The 18,206-nt window shown below is 50.7% G+C and overlaps 8 protein-coding genes across 8 annotated transcripts; 5 read left to right on the top strand and 3 right to left on the bottom strand.

Annotated features, from left to right (window-relative positions):
* Positions 1-343: 343 nt before the first annotated feature.
* Positions 344-2,772, bottom strand: CC77DRAFT_642280 (general substrate transporter). The gene is made up of 4 exons (XM_018532585.1): positions 1,979-2,772; positions 1,256-1,920; positions 943-1,207; positions 344-891 (listed from the first exon to the last, which is right to left on the bottom strand). The coding sequence occupies exons 1-4, from the start codon at positions 2,306-2,308 to the stop codon at positions 493-495; spliced, it is 1,659 nt and encodes a 552-aa protein (XP_018389412.1). The 5' UTR covers positions 2,309-2,772; the 3' UTR covers positions 344-492.
* A 95-nt stretch (positions 2,773-2,867) lies between these two features.
* CC77DRAFT_929318 (hypothetical protein) lies at positions 2,868-4,529 on the top strand (the record flags this gene model as incomplete). The annotated part of the gene is made up of 2 exons (XM_018534098.1): positions 2,868-2,899; positions 2,960-4,529. The coding sequence occupies 2 exons, from the start codon at positions 2,868-2,870 to the stop codon at positions 4,527-4,529; spliced, it is 1,602 nt and encodes a 533-aa protein (XP_018389413.1).
* Positions 4,530-4,655: 126 nt separating this feature from the next.
* On the top strand, positions 4,656-6,673 carry CC77DRAFT_640780 (glycoside hydrolase). Its single transcript, XM_018532578.1, has 4 exons — positions 4,656-4,880; positions 4,927-5,203; positions 5,255-5,466; positions 5,522-6,673. Exons 1-4 carry the CDS (start codon positions 4,782-4,784, stop codon positions 6,455-6,457), a joined length of 1,524 nt encoding a protein of 507 aa, XP_018389414.1. The 5' UTR covers positions 4,656-4,781; the 3' UTR covers positions 6,458-6,673.
* A 179-nt stretch (positions 6,674-6,852) lies between these two features.
* CC77DRAFT_1017615 (alpha/beta-hydrolase) lies at positions 6,853-8,078 on the top strand. The gene is made up of 3 exons (XM_018524440.1): positions 6,853-7,111; positions 7,168-7,824; positions 7,915-8,078. Exons 1-3 carry the CDS (start codon positions 6,889-6,891, stop codon positions 8,037-8,039), a joined length of 1,005 nt encoding a protein of 334 aa, XP_018389415.1. The 5' UTR covers positions 6,853-6,888; the 3' UTR covers positions 8,040-8,078.
* On the bottom strand, positions 7,705-9,976 carry CC77DRAFT_1017616 (hypothetical protein). Its single transcript, XM_018524441.1, has one exon. It carries the CDS (start codon positions 9,776-9,778, stop codon positions 8,141-8,143), a length of 1,638 nt encoding a protein of 545 aa, XP_018389416.1. The 5' UTR covers positions 9,779-9,976; the 3' UTR covers positions 7,705-8,140.
* Positions 9,977-10,118: 142 nt separating this feature from the next.
* On the top strand, positions 10,119-11,333 carry CC77DRAFT_1058489 (tRNA pseudouridine synthase B; the record flags this gene model as incomplete). Its single annotated transcript, XM_018528139.1, has 2 exons — positions 10,119-10,182; positions 10,231-11,333. The coding sequence occupies 2 exons, from the start codon at positions 10,119-10,121 to the stop codon at positions 11,331-11,333; spliced, it is 1,167 nt and encodes a 388-aa protein (XP_018389417.1).
* A 27-nt stretch (positions 11,334-11,360) lies between these two features.
* Positions 11,361-14,066, bottom strand: CC77DRAFT_642750 (hypothetical protein). The gene has a single exon (XM_018532586.1). It carries the CDS (start codon positions 13,857-13,859, stop codon positions 11,388-11,390), a length of 2,472 nt encoding a protein of 823 aa, XP_018389418.1. The 5' UTR covers positions 13,860-14,066; the 3' UTR covers positions 11,361-11,387.
* A 2,296-nt stretch (positions 14,067-16,362) lies between these two features.
* Positions 16,363-17,748, top strand: CC77DRAFT_1058491 (hypothetical protein; the record flags this gene model as incomplete). Its single annotated transcript, XM_018528140.1, has 7 exons — positions 16,363-16,383; positions 16,434-16,658; positions 16,726-16,928; positions 16,994-17,082; positions 17,139-17,300; positions 17,356-17,579; positions 17,635-17,748. 7 exons carry the CDS (start codon positions 16,363-16,365, stop codon positions 17,746-17,748), a joined length of 1,038 nt encoding a protein of 345 aa, XP_018389419.1.
* Positions 17,749-18,206: the final 458 nt, after the last annotated feature.

Raw genomic sequence — 18,206 nt, forward strand, 5'->3', positions numbered from 1 at the left:
AAATCATTCAACCGTCACTCCAATACACCCCTCAATGACTGCATCCACCACAACAACCGCCGCTGTCGTCTCGACAACGAACCAACACGACCACATCATCGGCCATTGTCGGGCACAACGGCACACACTCTACTCGTGCAGCGAAAGCTGTATCCCTGTACAGCTACAGTCGAACCAGAAGCCTACCGCAATTCCACAACTAAGTGAGGATACATGGACGGATAGTCAAGAGGAGCTCGAGCGCTGGGGCATGGAAGCTACCGAAATGACGAAACCCGAGTCTAGTCAAACCACAACACCAAATGATACACATGGAGGAGGTTTAAAATATGAGGAGGTAGCGAGGTTCTGGCAATAGTAGAATACGAATACGGGAGAGAAAGATCTGGGATTGAATAGAATGTCAATGAAGTTTATTATTGTTAATGGTTCTTGCGACGACAGCATACACTGAAATTACCACCACTGATATACCAACCGTAACTAGCTAGCTCATGCATGCGACTCTACGCGCTCGACCCCATTCTGTTTCTCGTACTGCATGGCGACGTCCGTCAACGCAGGCTTCAACGCATCCGCAGCCTCACGTGTGAACTTGCGCGCAGAAACCTTGTGCTCGAACATGAGATCCAGTTCAGAGTAGGTAAAACCCTTCGGCTCAGGAAGACGGAAGTATCCCCACGCGATGAACAGAAGTGCAATACCAGCCCAGAAGAAACCACCCTTCGCACCCCAATTCCAGTCGTTCTTGCCAACCATTTTCGGCATGATTGTGTTTGTGACGAAGACAATGGAGTTGTATGAAGCGCGAGAGAGTGCGACAGTCTTTACACGGAGGCGCGACGAGGGGATTTCGGCTGCAAGAGAGTAGCAGATGGGTCCCAGGGATAGCTGATTGGGTTAGCTTGCGATTGGCTGCAAGACGGAATGTATGAAACTTACCTGGAAGCAGAAGATCATGAGAATGATTAGAACACCTCCAGCGAGACTTGCATTCTCGTTCGTAGACGGCGCTAGGCCGATGAAGCCAACAATCAAAAGTATGATGAAGATGGCGGACAATCCAACGAGGTATATGGGTCGTCGGCCAAAGCGCGTCATGATCCACCAGGCGATAAAGCATCCAACTAGACCCAAGCAGTCCTGACCGATGGTTAGATGGAAGGAGTCGTCTTGACTGAGGCCTACGCCTTGCATGAATTGAGTTCTGATAATGTCAGTGTATACCCTCCATGTAGCACATGATAGAACTTACCCAAAGCCCATGAAGGGAACACCGCAGAGAGCTTGGGTGATAAAGGCCATGGCAGAAACCTCAGTGCGGTGTAGATCGCTTCCTCGGAACAAATGCCAGTAGTTGGTTCCAGCACCGACTTGTTTCTCGTACTGGTCAGTGACAACCATCATCTCTACGTGCGCATCGAGGTCGAATTCAACGCCGTCTGTAGGTGTAGTGATTTGGCGGATCGCTGCTTTGGCCTCATCGATGCGACCTTGTCGGACTAGCCACCAAGGTGATTCCGGTGCGAGGAAGGTAGCTAGGATGATAGGGATGGGCCAGATCCACTGGAGAGCGAAAGGAATGCGGTATCCCCATTGAGTCGTGTTCTTCATCAGTCCAGTGAGAATGCCAGTAGACAAGAGACCGCCGATGACCCAACACATGTTGATCCACGAAGTCATGTATCCTCTCAGATGCGTGGGGCAGAGATCTGCGGCATATGAAATTGCCAGTGTTTGGAAGACACCCCATGGGAGACCCTGGATTATGCCTCCCACAAGGAACATCTCCAGTCCTGTAGAGAAGAACGGAATGAAGATGGCGCCAGTCATGAACAGCATGCTGCCGATCATTGTCTTCTTGTATCCAATCCATTCAGTGATATAACCGTTGACGATGAGACCGAGAATGCATCCGACCTATGTGCCTGTTAGTAAAGTCCATTGAGCTGATACCTTCACTGGTGTATATGCGTACCTGAGTACCATTAAGGATGATGGTCTGCCATCTCGAAGAGACAAGCTTGTTGCCATCGGCATCAATCTCATCGCCGAACTTGTTTCGAAATGGTTGAAAGGCGAAGAACTTGTTCATGAGACTTGTATCGTAGCCTTCCATCACAACGCAAAGCGATATGACGAATGAGAATACGATCGCTTTCCACCAGAATCTCAAGGACTGCCGGACCGACATGTTGTGCTCATTGTTGATAGCCGCGCTCGTCTCGTCGACCGCATTGTGTTGTCCTTGTGTTGAGGTGACCTTCTCGGTGGCCACGTTGCCGGTGGTCTTCTCCATTGAAGCCATATTGGACTTGACTCCAGAGTATGCGAGGGGCCAAGAGAGATAGTCTTTGGTATTGACCTGTCGAAAAGATGCAGGTCAACCACATGGACGGATCTGCGGTCTATATAGACCCCAGCCTTTTGTATGCATAGTCAAGAGATGAACCATTTACAGGAGCCATGCCACAAGTGAAGGGCTAGCCCGAGTGCTTGGGAGTCTAAGCCCCGGTAATGGCCGAGAAGGGGCAAGAGCGGGTTGTCTTGCGGGGAAACACATGGCGGAATATTCGTACAGAGTGCCCATGGGGAGAGCTGGGGCGTCTAAGTGCGCGAAGAAAGCCAATCACAACTAGAGCGAGGTTTGCCCAGTCGGCCACCAGGTCGTGAGAGACTTCTCCGCCAGTATACCGCCGCTAAATAGGTGCTTTGGCCTAGCGTAGCCGTTTCCAGTTTTGGTCAGCCGTCCGGGGGGACGTGCGAGTCATGCAGGCCCGCTTCTCCCTTCTTTTGCCCATTCATTCGGTTCTCCGCCAGTTTTCCGCTCTCCATCCCCAGATTATTGCGCAACTTCAGACCTAGTGATGCGCAAACCATCTGCATGCAGTGCATGTCGGTAAGCCTCTGATATGCTGTCCTAGTCTGTGTAGGCGCGCACCCGCTAATTTGGTTGAAGAGCTCGTCGGCGCAAATGCATCTATCCGACAAACCGGCTGGCAACGGTGTGCGAGTATTGCTTGTCACATGGTCTACAATGTCTCCGAGGCCCACCAGAAGGAGGCTATTATGCCAATCGCCAGGCTAGACTTCATGAGAGTATTGCAACTCAGCAAGCTCTCTCGCTCCAAGCCAAGACATTGCCAAACCAAGGCCACGAGGATCTACCACCGGCCGCCTTGAGGCGAGCGTTAGTGGAGCTGTATTTCGACTACATTCACGACCAATTTCACTCGATGTATCACAAAGCGTCATTCATGGACGATGTGACCAATGACCGGGTACCGCATATAGTGCTTTATGCTATTTTTGCGCTTGCCGCAAGATTCTCTACCGATGAGTTTTTTGACGGAACTGATCCGAGAGAAAGGGGCGAGGTCTACCGCACATCAAGCGAGAAGCTCTTTAGTATCCGCGAGCTCACCCCTGTAACAGTTCAGGTATGCGTTTTGCTGGGAGCATATGCCGCTGCGAGTGGCGAGACAGACGTCGAGAACCTATACTACAGTATGGGCGGAAGGCTTGCTCTAGCCCTCGATCTTCCCAATCGTCCCGTCACAAGTCTGGTGGAACGCGAAGTCAACATCAGAACTTGGTGGACTCTATGTATGGTTGATGTCTGGTCATCCACAGCCGTGAGACTACCACGTATCATGCCATTTGATAGCGCTGTGCCACTGCCAGTGGATGAGATACCGTTCTCCGTAATGAACAACGATCTAACGGGAGACTTCAGCGACCAAACGCCGTACCTTAACTCTCCTCTCCTTGCTGAGATGGTAAAGCTCAATCGGATCCTGGCGAGAATCATCGACTTCAATCGAGTGTGCGTATCAGAACATCTCGAAGGCCCACCGCTTGAAAGAGGCATACGAGAACTTTCTCGCGATCTCGACGTCTGGTTAGAGGAAGTTCCGCACCAGATGCGTGATACGCCAGCAAATCTCGAAGCCTTCGCATCGCGTGGCCTTGGCCGAATGTTTGTAGCTGTGTATCTTGGCTATTATCATTACGGGCTGCTTCTCAACTACCAATTTTTGTCTTCGTCAATTGACGCGCCAACCGACTCTGCAAAATATGCTGACGCCTGCAAGCAACATGCAGCCCGGCTATGCGCCCTCGTCTACCGCTCGCATTCTACACCTGGTAATGAAGTTTTGTATTCGGCAGTTTCACACATTCTCGTCGTTGCTTCCACTGTCCAGATTCATACCCTACTCTTTTCTGGCGATGAGGGCGAGATACGTATATCGAAGTCCAGGTTGGAACGCAACTTTGAGATACTCTTGCGTCTGAAAACGTATTGGCCGAGTGTTGACGGCGCGATGAGCCGTCTACGGGCGTTTCATCAAACTTGTCTCCGAAGCAAAGAGACAAGCTTCGTTCTTGATCGATGGTTGCTGCGCTTTCTGGTGCAATTCGCACCTCATATGGAGCTCGAGCCGAGGGACAATGATCCTGAGTACGAAGCACTGCTCGCGTTAAGCAGGCAATCCCCACTATCGTGCTATTCAGGATTGTCTCTGTAATCGTGCAGGATCGAGTCAGTAGCTCCCATTCAAACATGGTGGGGTAGCATGAGCGTCGGGCTCTAGCGGCGGAAAACTCGCCAATTTTCCTGCCCTTGCGGAGCCTCCGACATGCCGCATCCAAGTCTGCGGACTTGGCGCAAGGGTCCATTCATCCACGCCTAAGATCCACTTGAGATGGTACATACGTAGAAGACTGTTTAAGACGCCGTTGGTGCATCTCTCACCGAGAAACAACATTACACTTCCATCATGACCAATTCACGTAGCAGCGTTCTGCTGGTGACGACGCTGCTGGGCAGCGCAACTGCCATTAACAATGGTCTCGCTATCACACCACCAATGGGCTGGGTAAGATCCATCAACAATATTTCAGATCTATAACTGATCAGACAAGAACAATTGGAACGCCTTTGGATGCGACGTCTCCGAAGACCTTCTCCTTACGACCTCTTCACAAATCCTAAGCCTAGGATTGCGAGATCTGGGTTACAACTATGTCGTGCTGGACGACTGTTGGCAAGATCCAAAAGGTCGGGATGAGGATGGAAAACTCCATCCAGCGCTCGACAAGTTCCCCAACGGCTTGAACTCCATCTCAGATCATCTGCATAGTCAAGACCTCAAGTTCGGCATGTACAGCAGCGCCGGTGAGATGACATGTGCGAGGTTCGGTATGGTTTAGCAGTCACTTCTGCTTTCTGCAGCATGCTGACATCGATTAGAGGGGTCACTAGACCATGAGGTTGACGATGCAAAAAGCTTTGCAGGTTGGGGTGTCGACATGTTGAAGTATGACAGCTGCTACCACATGGGTCGCGTTGGCACACCATCAGTGTCGTTCAATCGCTTCAAAACCATGTCTGATGCTTTGAAAGCGACAGGAAAGAACATTCTCCTCAACTTGTGCAACTGGGGAGAGGATCTTGTTCACACCGTAAGCAAGATGAAATTACAGCCTACCGTGATATGCAAAAACTGACTTCTTGTAGTGGGGAATGAGTATATCTAACAGCTGGCGTATCACAGGTGATATCTACGACTCTTTCACACGTCCTGATGACCTCTGTGGATGCAATAGTTTGGCACCAGGCGATGTCAACTGCGTAGCACCAGGTACACATTGCTCGGTACTTTTCATTCTCAACAAAGTCGCCCCTTTTGCCGACCGTAGCATTCCTGGTGGTTGGAGCGATTTGGACATGCTTGAAGTCGGTCAAGGCGGTATGACCGACGAAGAATACAAAGCGCACTTTGCGCTTTGGGCCGCGCTCAAATCTCCGCTCTTCCTTGGTAACGATCTGCGCAACATGCCAGCTTCTGCTCTTACCATCATCAACAACCCTGCCATCATCGCGCTTAGTCAGGATCCCCATGGGCGAAGTGTAACGCGCGTCAGAAGGGACACGGAAGGTGTGGCGAAAGATGAGTGGGGTGTTGGTGAGACACACGTCTGGGCTGGACATCTCCAAAATGGAGACGAAGCCGTGATACTCCTTAACGCTGGTGGCAAGGACATGGAGATGAGCGTCTCCCTGGCTGAGATTTTCATACCATACGGACCCGGTGGATCAGCACCGCACGTAAAGTATGACTGGGCCGTACACGACCTTTGGGCTCATCGCATGCCTGAAGCTACCGCCGAAGAACTACTCAGCGCAGATACTCATGTGCAGAGAGAATCCATTCTCTCAAAGGCCAATTGGTACAATGCTACTGAGATCCCTTACGCTAAAGGTCTCGCTCAAGAGGATGCGCGACTGTTTGGAGAGAAGATTGGCGTAGTTGAAGCTGGTGGAATGCTCAAGGCAGATGTGAAGAGTCACGCTGCGCGAGTTCTACGTCTACGTAGAGTTAAGAAGGAGGGAGATGCATTCGAGGCAAAGAGTATCTCGAGAGAAGATGGCAACGAAAGGGACGAATTGTAACGACACTGATGATTAGTAAGATGCCTTTGGTATAGGGAATAAGAAGTGGCCTTGGTGAAGGCCAATCGAAGTGCAGATTGTTGACATACAATCCTGCGTATCTACTTTCCGAATGGTATATTCCACCTACGTGCGCTTTTGCGAACAACTTTCTCGTTCTCGTCGGCATTGTGGTAGACCGAGGTTAGTAAGCCTGGTGCTTAAGCCCGATGCAGCCCCCATGCTCAGTCAGCTGTTTGTGACTCCTCATGGACAGTCATGCATCGCAATAGGAAAGAGTAGCAAAATGAGAGCATTGCATGTGAAGCACATGACAAAAGGTCTAACGAGACTAAAGCTTCATTTGAAAGTGTCGACAAAATGAAAAAAGATAAAGCTGTGCTTGCGGACGTTGAGTTTCTGAAATATAGCTAATCTTGACCTCTTGCATCATGAATCTCTTCAACATTATCAGTATTTGCACGTTCGCTCTAGCGCAGTTTACGCTCGCGCAATTATCAAACTTCGATGAATGGGAGCATGAGCGCATCCAGCTCGACGACGTTTCGATTCATTTCCGCTACCATGGTGAAGGTCCGCCCATCCTTTTAGTGCATGGCTTCCCCCAGCACTCATTGACGTGGCATACCATCGGACCCATCTTGGCGCAGAACTGTATGTCCATCCGTCAATTCTCATTACGAAACCCTTCCAGGCTAATGTAACAGCAGATACTGTGATCGCCCCAGATATACGCGGCTGCGGAGACTCAGCGCTTCCTTTCTCAAAGAATTACACGGCTGCAGCTGCCGGCACCGATCTCAAAGCCATCCTAGATTACCTCAACATCACGTCTACATACGTCTTTGCGCATGACAAAGGCGTAGGGCTTGCGACTTCTCTTGCTATAGAACACCCATCGGTTGTTGAAGCTATCATTCTCGCAGAATACGCTCTCCCAGGTTACGGGTATCCTACCCAGGTAACGAGTTCTAGCTTGTACCAGAATTGGCAACTCGCATTCTTTGCCGTGCCTGATGCAGCCGAATTCTTCATTCAAGGGCGCGAAAAGCAGATGCTGAGCTGGTACTTTTTTCATGCGAGTTATTCTGGCACAGCGGCTTTGAGCGAAGACCACCTACAGCGCTACACGAACGAGATATCCAAACCCGGGTTTCTAAGGAGCGGCATGGAGTACTTTGCAGCGGCCTGGGATGACGAAGCCTACTTCACTTCGGTGTTCGGTAGCGGGAAGAGGTTGCAGATGCCATTGCTGGTATTGGGAGGCGAAGCAAGTTTTTCTCCTGTGACGCTATTAGAAGAAATATGGTCGCAGATAAGTGATGATTTCGTTGCTGAGGCGATTCCAAAGGCTGGACATTGGATTGGTGAGAAACTTCTTTTCATGGTCTATCAAGATCCGATCTGGGTTCTATTTGCATCTCGAGTTAGAACAGACCAGCTAACTCTCGAACTAGGCGATGAAAATCCAATTTGGACAGGTAAGCGCGCGTTGCAGTTCTTCGGAAGAGCTGGGCAGATAAGCAGCATCAATCTATCATATCTCAAGGACCGAGTAACTTTGCAGGGTGGTATTGTTTGACGATAGACGGCCAAGTTCTTGCAAAGATAGAGGATAGTATGGATAGATTGCCGAGAGGACTTGGAAAGACACTTTAAAGCTACGGCAGAGTTGCACTATCATCATGTGTTAGGACTCCCCTCAAGCCCACTACGACGACGAAAGTCCTGTAGCCAATTGGCATTGTCAGCTACTGTTTGGTTCCACCCATCGTCCGGATCCTGATACAACAATCTTCGCGATTCGCGTTGAAACATCTCATCCGTTGGAATAATTCCTGATAACATCTGCTGTCTTGCGAAGCGACTAAGATGGCGTGTAAGAACAGTAGCAAAGTCGTGATCATGTTGTGTTGACAATTCTCGAAGAGCCGTCAAGGAGTCTTCAAAGGCTTGTTGATCAGGCGTATGTGTGGTTTCTGCTGCCGGAGGCTCTTGTGCTGGCTCTTCAAGTTGGATGCGTGAGATTAATTGCTTTGTGTGGTCGATAGATCCAGGGTTAGTTGCTGAGAAAGGCACGACGGTATTGGCTTGTTCGGCAAGAAGATAGGGTGGAAATGCATTGATGACACGAGCCGCCACATCGGGCTCAAAGCAGTGCTCGCCTTTCCAATCGGCCATAGTCTTGCCTTCACGAAAATGAGCTGCCAGATGGTCTGATCGCTCGTCCCAGCTGTTCAGATTCGCATCGCAAATGCCGCATCGAGATTTTACTGGCAAAGTCTCAAGCTTCCAGTCGTCAATCAGAGGTAGCGTTTCGACTCCATGTACTAGGCGAAGGTGTTGGGTAAGGTGATCTTTTCGATGAAAGACACGCGGAGTATTGTTACCATCGGTACATGCCGCATGATTGTGTTGCTGCAGATGCTGGGGCGTCGGGTCTAGTGCACTACAGTATGCACAATGTACTCTGCCGGTTAGAGGTAGTACCACAGAAGCCCCGTGCGGCGTACACATCCAACTTTCGAGGTTTAAATGCAAAGACTTTTCATGGCGTGTCCAGTCGTACTTGTGCTTGAACGTATCGCAGCAGAATGTACATTTGAAGATACGCTCTGGGTCGTTCATTTTGGTGCCTCTTACTCTGCCCTTCCGGGTTTTAGTGGCCTGACTGCGACGCTTCGACTGTGACGTGGCGGAGTGGCTCGAGTTCACGGATCGCAATGAAGATTCGCTGGCAGCGCTGTCGAGACTAGTCGTTGACGAGGGGCCCCGATATTTGCGAAAGGCGTCGCTACTAGAGGGTCGGCTAATGCGTGGTGAAGCACCTACCGGTCTGTCTTCCAAAGCATGGTAGATAGCCGATAGAGATGCAGCCTCGTCTTCAGGCGGCGAATTCCGCCACCGCTGAATAGCCAGCGACTGTCCTTCTTCGTGTCGGGGACTTCCACCAGGTATGGCTATCGGACTTGCGGTTCCAGTCGATCTGCGCTTAAAGTACTTGCTTCGACGACGTGGAAGTGTGTGTTGTCGTTGCACCAGTGGGCGTCCGTGAGTCTCATTCAATTGGAATGCATCAAACGGATGACTTGGAGAAGTCACAGTGCTCATTGGTTGTGATATGTTTTCGAACGTAAAGTCGTGGAAGTTCGGGTCGATTGCCAAGTCGTCGTCAACGCTGAATGCGGCAGGCGCACCAGATGCAGCATTAGGCGCATCCTGGCCAGGATCGGTGGCTAGGAAGTTGGAGAACCACGAAGGGTCAATAGTGTCCTCATTCCAGGGCTGCATTTGCCAATCGCTCATTCGCTGATGGTCCATAGGCTCGGTAGTCGCAATTGTCGGGTTGGTATTAAGATTGGTGAGAATGACTGAGGAACGATGGTGTCAGATGAATGGACCAGCCCGAAGTCGGCGCCGCTAACTTTACCACAAGGATGTGTATAGATGTGGTCTAGCAAATGGTTGTGATACACTCACAGCTGCCCCGGACTTTCTCTGACCGATGCCTGCGTCTCGCAAGGCATGCGCATCTCAAAAGGCGTAGGGCGTGTGGTGGGGTAAGCTCAGAACGCGCTAGTCCCGCGATCTAGAGCAATTCTTCCGTCTAGCGCAAAGGGTCAATCACCTACCAACGCGACGTAACGTGACGTGACTGACAATGGAAGACCAAGACAGGACGGCTGCCGGACAACAAGCTGAACCAGTCCTAGAGGGCATCTTTGGTATGCCATCTTATCATCATTTCTCAACTTGTCTCTGACTCCACCTAGCGGTAGCCAAGCCTGCACATGTCTCGTCAGCAGACGTCCTCCTCAAACTTCAATCAACATTCGCTCCATCGACTACATTTGCGTCGCTGCTCAAGCATCAACCTAAACGTACCAGCAAATCATCCGATCAGGTGTTTCGTTTAGGTCATGGTGGCACGCTCGACCCTTTGGCTTCAGGCGTACTCATCGTAGGGATCGGGCGCGGTACAAAATCACTATCGCAGTTTTTAGCATGTAACAAGACTTACGAAACAGTCGTTGTGTTTGGTGCTAGCACCGACAGTTATGATTGTACGGGAACCATTGTTGAATCGGCAGATACCTCGCATATCACTCGTCAGTTGGTTGAAGAAAAGCTGGAAAACTTTAGAGGAACCATCCAGCAAGTCCCTCCAGTATACTCTGCGCTGAAAATCAATGGTATCAAGGCTTGCGAGTACGTGCGACAGGGTAAGGAGTTACCAAGAGAGTTGGAGAGTAGAGAGATGAACGTCGATGAATGCACGCTACTAGATTGGTATGACATGGGAGAGCATTCCTTTGCACTTCCTGGCGGAGAAGAGCCTGCTTCAGCGCCTGCAGCGCGTATCAGGTTGACTGTGTGCTCTGGTTTCTACGTTCGCAGCTTTGCGCACGATCTGGGTATCGCATGCAGCACTTTTTCATACATGGCGTCTCTGGATCGCACTCGGCAAGCCAACTTCACCGTCGATTCCTCACCCAGATCTCCAGATACTGTTTCCGCCCTCACATACCCAGAACTGGATGCTGGCGAATCCACATGGGGTCCGAAGCTCAAACCACAGCTTGAGAAGTGGGTTGTGGCGAATCCGATTAACTCAGGGCATGTCAATGGACGTCAAGAAAGCATGAAGAGGAAGATGGCGCAGGACAAAGAAACGAAGCCTAGACAGAGATTCCGTGGAGAATGGGTAGCTGAGACGAAGAAAGAAAGGATCAAGCAGCAAGGGGGTAAATTTAAGGGTAAATGGGGACGGAAGCCCAAGGTTGAGCCAGCCTCGGAATTGCCTTTAGCAGCACCCTCAGACCAGACTACAAACACCAAAGGAGACTCACCCAGCGAAGCGAAACCAACAACATGATAGAAACATCTGTTTACCCCCAACAGTCTCTTGAGTCTGGAACGCGATAAGGCGTCAATGATACAATGGCGCCCCAAAGTTCCTCAATAGGCCCAACCACTCCGAACTCCTGTCTGTCAACTCACAACATTCCAACATAGTCCACATACCCAACTCCCCACGCGGCTGCGCTCTACTGTTCAACACTAGGCTGCTGCCATCTACTACGCCAAGTTGAAGCAGCTTCTCCATACCAATGTAGTTGTCTTTTCGAATTGCCGACAAGATTGCCGGAAGTTGCGGACATTGTAGCGCGTATCCAACGTCCCATTGCACGACCATGTCGATGAGCTCTAGGTATTGCGTCTTGAGCTCCGGTTTGGTGGGAGGAGTGCAGTGGAGAAGCATATCGTGAATAGGCGGCAGAGCGGCGATCTGTTCGCGTCGAGCGGCTGCGGAGATGTTGTCCAGAAGCACACGTACTGCATCTTTGTTGATGCCGTTGATAGCAAAACTCAACGCGTCGTACGTTAGTTCCGGGGCAAGGCCTATCATTTCCGTAAGCATCGAAGAATTGGTTGCACTACTGTGATAGGCGGCGAACTGCAGTACGTTCATGTCATCAAACGCTGGATCTCGAGGATGCGCGCCAGCGCGAAGTAGCACACGCGCCGCTTCGAGAGAGTTGAACGAAAGAGCAGCAGCTAGTGGTAGAGCATTTATCTCTCTTCTGTTTCGACGGAAGAAGACGTCTTCTCGTACTAGCCCGCCTTGGGCCTGCAAGATAAGTTCGACTCCTTGGGCAGCGTCTGCTGAAATCGCTCGCCCGATCGCTGTTCGCACCCCCAGATCGGTGGCGGTGCGTTGTGCGAGACATAGATCAAAGCCTCTGTCGATCAAAAGTCTTAGTATGCGAAGTGCGTCCTCTGGTCGCTTACTCCATGTTTCTTTCGTCAACGCATTGATTGGTGACACATAGCGGGTGACCTTTCCTTGATATTGTAAGACATCGTCTTCTTTTTCATATTGTTTCGGTTTTCCCTTTATGCTCAACATCTCTTCCACCGCGTCTGCCCATCCAGCGCGGACGAAGCAAGCTAGCACCGAGTACTCATACGTCGTCTGCCATGGGCGATGCCCAAACTCAGCGCTCTGCAGCTCGCTCTTATTATCGAATACGCCGGAAATTAGAGCCGTTGGATCAAACTTTTCATGCTGCATAATGAGTTTTAGTGTGTTTGTGCCTTGATCAACGTTCTTCCATTTAGAAAGGCCATCGAGGAGGCTAGTTTTCGCAAGTCTGACTTGGTTTTCCGCCCAGTAGTGTTGGGCGTCATACATCTCCCTCGGCCATTGCTCAACCATTGGGTTTACTCCATGCGACGCTACGAGGCAGTTGATGAGATCCGCGTGCCCTTTGTAGGCAGCTGCAAGCATCGCGCGATCCATTGGAGTATAGTCACTTCTCTTCGCGGTCTCTCCGTAAGTGGCCCCTTCCCTCAAAAGATAGTCGACCACTTTTGCTCGTCCACTCAAGGTAGCCTTTGCTAAAGCTTCGTGCTTCAGTCTTTTCAATTTACCGATTGATCGATATATAGGATCAGCTCCCATACTAATGACTGCTTTGACGAGAGAAAGGCTACCTTCTGCAGCAACTTCTTCAAGAACGTCAGTCAACGTGTCCTGTGACGGTCCACTAGCTGATTTTGCCGAAGTGGCTGCCCTTTTAAGTGAGAAGCTTTTCTTGAAAGACGAGAAACCCGTCTGACTTGACGCGTCATTTCTTCTACTGATCCTGCGCAATATCTCAGCCTGAGCGTCGCTGGGGTTCATTTCAGTTGCCTCGCTCTCTGTACTCTGCATAGTGGAAATGGAGAAACCCTTCTGTGATAACTGGAAAGGACTACCGGGCAAGCCTTGCATGGGCGACGAGATGATACTAGAGCTGCGAGTACTGCTTGTATTGCTGGTAGTAGTAACATGCCCAAAAGTTCCATGAGCTATCCTCAATGGCTCTGGTGCCGGATTGGAGGCTCTAGGGCGTTCAGAAGCGATATAGATGGACTGTATCCGGTCTGAGAGGCCATCTCCGTTGCTAGCGCTACTTCCCCAAGACATCGGAGGAGTCGGGGGAGCTGTTGAAGCACGTTTAAGAAAGCGTAGAGGTTGTGGTTGCGAAGACTCAGCCTTGTCCTGTGATATATGAGCTTTAGAAGCTTGCGCGCCCGGGCTGATCGGCAGTTGAGAGAACTCATTAGTTGCAGGATCACGACTCTGGGCTCTTTGACGATAGTTCAGCGGCGAAGGCGCTATTTGTGGCGTTGGGTAAGATGTCGAAGGAAGATTACCATCCTTTTCTTTGTATCCAGGCGCCGTGTAAGCAGGCTTGTAGGGGTCGGTATCTGAGCACAATGCGTGTTCGTTAGACGCTCCTGCTATCGCTGAGGAAGTCGGTTGAGCCGGCGAGAGGTAGTCGAAGGAAGGTCCACCAAAATAGCTGCCGTATTCAGCAAAGCCGTCCGCATATCGTTCCTCATCATCCTGCATCTTTGTGGATTGTTCAAGCTCTACATTCGAGAATACCGACGGTGTGTTGGTTGTGAGGTCACGCTGCTAGGCTGGCGGCGATGTCTAGACAGCGCGGGGTAGAAGTGTATACTCGCAATGAAGGTTCAGTCGCCTTGCAGCTTGCCGTATATGCAGCCTGGGGGCATGGAAGACCACTTCAGGCGTCCACTAGGGTCGACTCCGATATTGAGATGACATATATATATGTGCCTGGAGGCTCCTTGCAAGCCGCAAGCATGCTGCCATTCTGAGGTATAGAAAGGGCATCGTAGGTAGGGGTCTTGGACACAAAGAGGCGTTCGTCGCGTGTTGGTCCGGGAGAATCTGGGTAAGTAACCTAAGATCGCAATAACGGATATGCTGACAGACGAATGAGCTTCTCGCACTTCGCACGTGGGTGGAGAGTTTCGAGATACCTGCACCTCAGCCACCACGGGCGCTCACGCAGGAATGTCGCATCAGCGCTGTGTTTCGCTGCTCGTAATTTGTGTTATTCTGCTTGCCGCCTGCGGGACTTTCAACGCGTCGTAGGGCGGATGGGATGCGAGCGATTGAGGTATTTTCGTTCCTCAGACCGCGTGGACAGTATAAAAGGGACTCGGCACGCACGTCTTTATTCGGACGCATTATCCCAAGTTTGTGCTGGTACTGAGCGATCTTCTTCTCGCACCAGCTATTGTCATACATGTTATAGCGACACCAAACGATGTCTTCCGTTCACACAGAATCGCGAAGGGTGGTAAGGGTAGGAATGGTTACTCAGCAAGAAGCTTTGACCATGTCGTTTCTGGTCTCGCTCGCCGTCAGCATCAACTCTTCTTCAACCCTGTCATCTAACCTGCCACTGCAGACCAATACACTTATCGAGATCAATGTCTAGGAGGCATTACCGAGCCTGTGTACGATTGCACGCATGGCTGAGTCGAGAGCGCTCTCTACGATTTTTATGCTCTCTCACTGTCAAAGCTTCTCCATCGTGGAAACCTAGGTAGGCTCCAGAGTAAGAAGGTAGACGTCAACACCTTGCACTTCTGTTCCAGGATCATTTGCGACATTGGGCCTTACGCGCGCTCTCAATCTCTATCGCCTGGGAGTCTCCACGCCTATTAACATGAAGTGGAAACCAAATTAGGATTGTATAAGGTTTGTTGGCGTCGCATCGCCTCCTCTAGCGTAAAGCCCCTGAGACAGTCTGAGCGAAAGTGTGACGCCATCCACGGCAGGGTACAGTACCCTCGAACCCAGACCAACCTCATGTCCGCGAGTCTGTTGGTCCACTCCGCAAAATTTCCTGGCTCAAAGCGCCATGATTGTGGGATCTGGGCTGTTCGAGAAACAGAAAACCCGTCATGACGCTACACAGCGCCACACGTCGGCTTCATCGAAGAGAATGCCATGGATAAATGCAAGTAGGCTTATGACATGTTAGAGGTCCGCCACAGATTCTTAGCCGCCTCATCTACGAGAAGTAGGACCGACATCTCCAAGGGAAAGTCAACCGCGGCGGCGAGCAACTGTAGTTGGGTCGGAAGCAACCCCGCGACGTCGCCAAGCCCTCGGAACGCTATCAACATTTACTGCGATTCAAGCCTGCGTCCCCTATCGCTACCAACGCGACTTATCAAGTTACCGGCGCGTCTAGGCAAACGCCACGAGGGCGTTCCAGGAAAATCCTGTCGGGTGCAGTAGCTTCACGACAAGCTCACCCAAGAATGTTGTAGTACCTGATGGCTTCCGGCAGTAGCTTACCACGCTTCCAACGCACTTCAAGGCTCCTATTTGTAGCTTGAGGTCTTCAAGCCGCTTCCGGCTTCTTCTAGTGCTGCCTAGGCTTGGTAGCGAAGTTTCATTGCTCAGCTTCGGCTTCCAGGAACGATGAGGCATCATGCCTGTCAGACGGCAGAGACTGAAAAACACGCGGCCAGGTTTGAATAGGTGATGAACGAAATGGGGTTTGTTGTTGCTCATGTCCGAGACACCACGCGATATCAGACGACATGCTGAAGCTGTTGACTGGACTGGGCCATGCGACACCTGGAGGAGCTTCATCATATATGGGTTGACGTTTGCGCGGTAGCGCAAATATGATGTCTAGAAGATGCCGAAGGTCATCGCCCATACGGCAAAAGAGTATGTCTCGTCTTGCCGGTAATAGGCTGCGAACCGCGGAGCTGGTTGATCGACTAGTGATCAGCACGGAAGGAAGACGCTACCAGCCGCTTGGAACTATGCGATTCATGATACTCATATGCAGCATAACACGCCTGATCATATACCACCAGTTCGGAGCCGCGATAAAGCTGCCCCTTCGTGAGATACCCTGACCCTTGTCATCGCGCTACCCGGTATATGCAGGTGTCAAGATGTCAAACAGCCCCAGGTAGAGCCCACAGTCGTCTTCACATACACTCCTTCCATCTGACCCCATTGGGGTGAAGCAAGCCTCCGCCAGCCACACACGCACTGTGTGTTGTTCTGCGCAATGGAGATCATCACTTCCATTGTAAGATGTTCGCATACGCATTACTCCGAAGTCTCACTTATCGTCCACAGGTCATCCAGGGTATCTTGCTCGCTCTAGCACTAGGCGTCACGATCCTACGATGTTGGATTCGTCTCATTGTAGAGCGGCGCTCACTGACATTGCCCGACTATCTCGTGTGGGGAGGAATGGTTTGTGCGCTTGGCTGGTTCGCTTGCTCTACGAAAGCGCTCTACATCCTGATTGACCATCCTCTGGATGAGGAGACCAGAAGTGATTCCGTTGTTTACCTAAAGGTACGTCGATAGTACAGCATGTGGCATGTCCGACTGAACAGATAGGCTGACTAGTTCTCGGCGACAGGTCGTATTCGTGTCAGTCTACTTCTTCGACACGGGATTGTATTTTCCCAAAGCCTCGCTCGTCGCTTTCTACTGGTGGTTGATTCCTCAAGGCTTCAGACGTCTCCGGATCGCAGTTTATGTCACCACCGTGGTTGTGGCTTGTTCTTTTGTCGCCAGTGTATTGATGGATACTCTTATCGCACCAAATATATCGGATAACTGGTAAGGCCAAAGCAAGATTATTATACTCAAGTGTTTTTCTCCAGCTAACATTGGCTCCTCAAAAGGTCTATCGAGAACCAGCTCAGTTCAACATGGAACACTTACTCCAACTTGGTGGTCAATTGGACGCTCAATTTCGGCACTGATCTCTTGCGTAAGTGATGCTGAAGTCGATCCATAGGGCGTTAGCTAAGACATCTTGACAATTAGTATTCGGGCTACCGTTCTTCATCTTCAACTGCTTGAAGCTTCGTAAGCGACAAAAGATTGGTCTGGTAGGCATCTTCTCTCTCGGCGCAATCACGATGGCGATCAGTCTTGCCCGGTTCATCGTCTATAACATGGACTATGATGTTTCCGATGCAGATGGAAGTAAGTCACCACCTCGCCTGATTTATCTCGACAACCTTCGTTAACACAGCTACAGATCTATGGTGCACCGCGGAAATGTGTACAGCCGTTATCGTCGTCTCACTCCCCTCTCTGAAGGCGCTCATCATTAGACCAACGCCTAACAACACGTACGATCGCAGCAACTCTGGTTACCTGCAAGCCGGGGATGGCAAGACTATTGGCAGCAAAGGCAACGGGCATAGCTCGCGTGTTCAGGGCGGCACGTTGGACGATGACGAGATGGAACTTACTTTTCTCGTAAGAGATGTCCCTGAACGAACTGCACTTAGGACACGTACTGACTTCGCACCAGGACCGAAAGGCTAGTCCTGCACCAACTGGAGCCACTGATGAGACTAGGGTGCAAGATGGGAAAGATGGCGTGATTGTGACGACGGATTTCACTGTCACTAGAGATGTGCTGTAGATTGAGGCATAGGAACCATCCCACTCTGGGCACAAGTGTATCAAGACACCAATGGAAGCAAAATTGCGAAATCACAGCCGTAGTTTTTAGAACACTACAAGCATGAACTCGTGCTTTTCATGCGGCTTCTGTTCACCTACGCTGGTCTCTGCTGTGTCACCGTCATACTCAGACATCGGAACCGGTCCCTTTCTATGAGAATCTGATGCTCGGCGTATGTTGCCAAATTCCATCGCATCTGGATTAGACGAAATTTCGATACAGTATCGTATATGCGTCAGAGCCAGGACGGCACGGGGGCTAATGCAGAGAAAAGAAGTGGAAGGTACAGGTGGACCTGTGGCTTGATGGAGCGAAACGCAGCTACCATAAATCTGCGTATCATGAATGAGCACAAGCCACAAGCAAAATCGTTCTAGATCGAATGCTTGCTTTGATGTTCTTGTAAACCGAAGTAA

This window comes from Alternaria alternata, assembly GCF_001642055.1.
Source record: "Alternaria alternata strain SRC1lrK2f unplaced genomic scaffold CC77scaffold_4, whole genome shotgun sequence".
NCBI lineage: Eukaryota > Fungi > Ascomycota > Dothideomycetes > Pleosporales > Pleosporaceae > Alternaria > Alternaria alternata.